At 41.9% G+C, this 5454-nt stretch overlaps 1 protein-coding gene across 1 annotated transcript in view; it reads left to right on the top strand.

Annotated features, from left to right (window-relative positions):
- Window positions 1–355: 355 nt before the first annotated feature.
- LOC138012272 (uncharacterized) overlaps window positions 356–5454 on the top strand; it is a 5891-nt gene continuing 792 nt past the window's right edge. The window contains exons 1-4 of the mRNA XM_068859130.1: window positions 356–889; window positions 1730–1787; window positions 2371–2655; window positions 3585–5454. The exon at window positions 3585–5454 is cut by the window's right edge and continues 792 nt beyond it. Coding sequence (XP_068715231.1) covers window positions 356–889; window positions 1730–1787; window positions 2371–2655; window positions 3585–4726 — 2019 coding nt within the window. The 3' untranslated portion in view covers window positions 4727–5454. The remainder of the gene's footprint in view (window positions 890–1729; window positions 1788–2370; window positions 2656–3584) is intronic.

The following is a 5454-nucleotide window of genomic DNA, read 5'->3' as shown; positions in this document are numbered from 1 at the left end:
ATCCATTGGCTCAGCTCTCTACAATACTTCCAAGTTTCTTACCGACATCTTGTCACCTTTACAAAACAGTAATGGTTTCTCTGTTCCTAACTCTGCCAAGTTTGCTGAAGAAATCTCTAACGTTGACATCCAGGATGACGAAGTTATGCTATCCTTCGACGTGGTATCACTATTTACAGCTATTCCTGTAGACAAAGCCTGTGATTACATAAGCAACAAACTACTTAAGGACAACTCACTTCCTTCACGCACGAGCTAAGACAGTAATGAAATCATTTCTCTGTTGAAATTTATCTTATCTAACAATTACTTTATTTATGATGATAAGATATACAAACAGATCCATGGTTGCGCGATGGGTAGCCCCGTCAGCCCTGTGGTGGCGAACTTGTGCATGGAAGCGATCGAAGAAATGGCCATTAACACGTCTGAAGTACAACCTAAAGTATGGAAACGCTACGTGGATGATAGCTTCTGCATCATCAAAAGAGATGCTGTTAACTCTTTTCATACTACACTTAATTCCATCGATCCACACATCTCATTCACTATTGAAGAGGAATCTGACCAACAGATCGCCTTCTTGGATACTTTGGTTTCTCGCAAGGATAACACGATCACTATGGATGTTTACCGCAAAGCAACTCACACGGACAGATATTTAGACTTTTCTTCTCACCACGACAAACGCCACAAGATCAGCACAGCTGAGACCCTCCTACACCGCGCAATTAAACTCCCAAGAACACCGCAAGGGAAAAATACCGAAATCAATCACGTCTTTGATGCTCTACGAGCCAACAACTATCCCTCCTTTGTTATTTCCAATATCTTAAAGCAGAAATTTTCCAAACCACCCACACATGCCATCCCTTCACCTGAAGAATTGGTTGGAATGTTTTTTAAATGGTTTGCGCCTCAAGAGAACCCTAACGGTTTTGCTGTCCTTCCTTTTATCAATGGTGTTACGCAACCTCTAACAAGAATTCTTCGAAGACACGATATCCGAGTTGTAAATTAAGCCCCTCAAGACTTTACAACAAGAATTCCTTTCTCCTAAATTCAGACCAGCTATTGAACACCAACCCAACGTGGTTTATAAAATACCCTGTGCCGATTGTGATTGGTGTTATATAGGTGAAACTGGCCGTTGCTTTGAAACCCGCAAGAAAGAACACGTTAGAAATGTAAAAACATGTGCTAATGGGTCAAACATTGCGAAACATGCGTGGTCTTTCGGTCATCGCATTGATTTCAATCATTCTCGAGTTATCGACAAAGGCTCTTTTCGTGTTAGGAAAACTCTAGAGGCCTGGCACACCTCTTCTACCAAGCATGCTGACAATAACTTTAAGCCGATTCCTAATCAGTATAAAATTCTTTTTAAACAATAGCCACCATTTTTCATACCTTTACTCTGTTCTTTTTATCATTTTTATCTCGCCTTTTCTGTATATATTTCACTAATTTACATTCAACGTTTTATCCGTGGAAGGCTGTAGATCGACAGCCGAAGGCTTATATTCTTTTTCAAAATTTTTAGCCAGAGAACGTTTTTAATTGTATTTTAATATGCCTAATCCTGGCTGCGCTTCAATTTTTAAAAGGAGATCACTTTCCTAGACCGACAACGGTATACAAAGGAGAACGATTCCATAAAGAATCTATTCTCCATATCAAAACATATCACCAGCCGCGCCGACTGAAACCTTCCAAACACTAATTGCAGCATTTTACCTCTTGTCACCCGCCCGGTGTCAAGAAGGGTTTTAACAACGGAGAGGCTTGTAGGCTTCGCCGAACAAACTCTTCAAAAACAACATTTGAGGAGGCACTATCTCGATTCAAAGCCCGTTTTGAAGGGCGAGGCTGCCCTACGCATCTTATCGAGAGAACACCATCTAAGTTCAATTTTTCTGGAAGGCAGTCTGCACTTAAAAAGCCAAAACTAGCGAGAAAACCCTACCATTTGTGAGTACATACAACCCAGCGGTGACAAATCTTAATCGTGATGGTCTGTGACATTCTTTCAAATTTTTTGTTGATAGCCTGACACAGGGAGACTGACCTCGTTGAATCCAACCGAGCCGCAACGTTTTTCAGTGAAAAACTAGTCATAAGTGACTCAAAACCTGCAAGGCATCCGCGGCCGCACGACATGCGGCCAGAATGGCGGTAGTCATGGATTCGAATGTTTGGAGCCACATGAATTGTAATAGACAATCAAATTGTCCAGATAAGTGGGAGAATCAAATTCAATTTTGATAATAATTTCTGTGATTACCATGACATGTGTTTTAATTAAGCCGAGTGAATACGAGCAAAGTATAAGGATGGAATCAAAAACTTTAGTCTCTGCTTTGTTTTAAGGTGTCAGAGAAGGCTGTATCTCAACTCCCGTTTGTAGACGAAATCCCTGCAATGCCTCGAAATGGTGTCGAGACGTCTGGCGGAAGTTTGAGTGCTTACCGCGCCTTTGCACTTCTAAGCCCTGTAAGAATGGTGGCACTTGTTTGGAAGGCGTTGACAACAATGGAAAGAGCAAGTTTCACTGTCAATGTCCTGGTGGATTCGAGGGAGCCGTGTGCGAGGTGGAGAGTTCTGTGGTAGTTGCGACAATTCCTGGTGTGATTTTTGAGGATGGCTTGATCATAGGTTAGTTGCAAAAAGTGCTTAAAAAGAGCTTTTCTGTGACTACTGAGCCAGAGACGCTTCCCAAGTCGGCTCGGTTACGGTCAGCTTATAATAGGCTACATGGACCCGGTAGTAACCGGTGTTTTTCAGTTTAAGCGTCGTTTCGCTTGATATCGACAAACCACATTATAGTTTTTTTGATTTGTAAGTGGAAAGAGAGAGAGGTCACGAATTTAAATTATCAGTTTGAAGAAGACCCTCAAGTTTTTCGTGAGTCGAAGATAATTGATATTTTTAAACGAAGTGAGAAAACTGTCGTCTGTATATATACCTTAATTGCACTTATTTTCACGCTGAAAGCCTCGACAGCAACCCAAAATCTACGAAGAAGGAAATGAATTATTGGATAATTAATATAAATGACATTGTCCCTTTGTTTTAACCAAGCTTATTTCTTGTCACTTTAAGTCTTAAAGTCTTAATTCGATTTTGCACTAACCTCTCTGGGGGAGTAAGACACACAAGGAAACAGCAGTTGGCAGATATTTTGGCATAATTTCAGAAGAAGATTTGTTTCAAAATGAGGGTAGTAGGTCTGATTAACATAACTACAAAAGAATGTAAAGGTGATCGCCATTTCCCTTATGCACTATTGATGTCAAGGTCCCATATGTGGACGGATTTTAAGATGCACTTACCGGATAAATCGCGTCGAATACAAGGGATCGAATGGATCCACAGCGTGTGAAAGGAATAATGACGTTAAACAGCACTTGAATATAGATATTGTTTTGTGGCACTCTCTTGTCCCACTTGGAGCCATTCCATGTTTGAATGTTCACACAAGTCTTTTAATAACTTGCTCACATGTCAGTGACCAATCAGCGTTGACGAGGTCCACACATCTGTAACTCTGACCTATGTCATTGTCTTCCTATTTTATATTTCAGGTTTATCCGTGCTTGTGGTAACGCTTGTTTTATCGGTTTTTATTTTGATCGTCTATCTTCGCCGCTCTCGTCCTCGTAAACGGCATGAATCTGAGGAGGAACAACACTTTCAACCCGATAACGTGGCAAACTACCGTATCGAGGGTGGCGGCGAGGAAGACTTGTACCAGGAAGGGCATCTGAGGGACATATTAAAATCATTCGAAACCGCTGACTTTACTCCTTGTCAAGAACGATTTAAATTGTCGGGGAACAACAGTGACGTAAGCGGGCCTTGTGTTGTTATGGCGCCGATCAAAAAGGAGGTCAATGGAATACGCGGATGCAAACCTGTTCAGAAACAAGTCGATCCTGAAACACGAGAAACTGACGGTTCGTTCTCACCAGGAGAGTCCGATCAGGAACCTCCGGATTCTTCCTCGTCACCATCAGCGGTGTCGACTCCTGAACGACGCAGGCGCGTTAGATCCTCGTCCAGAGGAGAGCTGTGGGAAAGACAGACTCCAGAAGGATTAGAGAGTGGGGTAGACGCTAGCCCAACTCGGAAATTAACGGAAATCTTCGGATTGAACGAGGAGGAAAAGGAAGGGATGCGATCGCCGCCCGAAGGTTTTTCGCCACCGGAGAAGTTTTCAAGTCTTCATAAAAGAGAGCGCGGGAACGGTGCTTCTTTGCAGAGACCAGAAAAAGCACAGGATTGTGAAACGCCTGAACAAAATGGGAAACATGGTCATGTACTTTCAGGGGTCGAGTACACGCAAGAAAATTCATTTTCGATGGAGAATCCCTTATCTCGGCCTAACAGTGATGTCTTAACCAAATCTAATGGAGAGGGCGTCCCATCAATTCAACGGCGGTCCCTTCCACCTAAGAAGCCCCCACGAACTGGCTATCCTAGGGGGTTGCCTCCTCAAGCAGGGACTTTTTTGCCAGAGGATGTCATGCAGAGGTTTTATTACGAAGGTTCGGGGTCCCCTACCATCTCGCTGAGTACCTTGGGAGATAATGAAGTTGACTCTGAGACCGATGATAATTATGAGGATATGAATAACATGGGAGAAAAGTTTAAGAAGCTCGCAAGGATTTATGGAGTGCCACCCTCGGTGACATTTAGCCCTCACGACGAATTCATTGGAGAGTAAGAATGTTATAGGGGAGAGGTCAGGATTGACGAACCGTGTCGGTAATCGGATAAATCAGTAACGCTCGGTTTAATGTAGTTTGATTAGTAATACATTCTGGGATGTGCCAAGCAGAGCTTGCGCCCATTCCAATCTGGGTAGAAGTAACAAATGTCATAACCTTTCGTACTGACAAAATCGGGTTATATTACATGGGAATGCGTTCTCTTTTACGCACGGAAAAAACGTGCATCGAGTTTGTACTCTTACGTCATGGAGTTGAGGCTTTTGCCGCCCGAAGGTTACATAACGCTCACTGCAGCAGACACCATTTTTTATGCCAAACCTTCGATTTGCTGGAAAGAATTATTTCACGAAGCATGTGACGTTTGCTTTATTTTTAGTGAAAAACAATTCACACATGCTCTAAAAAACCACTGAGCTAAAAAGATGACTAGCAGTACTTTTTGTGTGTAAAAATATTAGTTTGATATTAAATTAATTAGTTTGATTATTTAAATGACTATGTGTTGAGACCAAACAGAGCTATGGATACACATTTGGTGAGTCTTCAAACGGGATTTAATTCTGTTTTAGCTGAATAAACCTTATTCCAAGATGTCAGCAGTTTTGCTTTTTTTCTTGTTTCATTAAAGGAAGCCTTATTCCTCGTTTTAAGCTCGAAATTCAATTTTCTTGTTTTTTTCTATGACGTAAGAAGACCAAGAAGGGATGAATTAAGCAAAACC

The sequence above is a fragment of the Montipora foliosa genome, chromosome 1 (assembly GCF_036669935.1).
Source record: "Montipora foliosa isolate CH-2021 chromosome 1, ASM3666993v2, whole genome shotgun sequence".
NCBI lineage: Eukaryota > Metazoa > Cnidaria > Anthozoa > Scleractinia > Acroporidae > Montipora > Montipora foliosa.
Note: the sequence above shows the minus strand (reverse complement) of the source record. Positions and strands in the feature narration are given on the sequence as shown.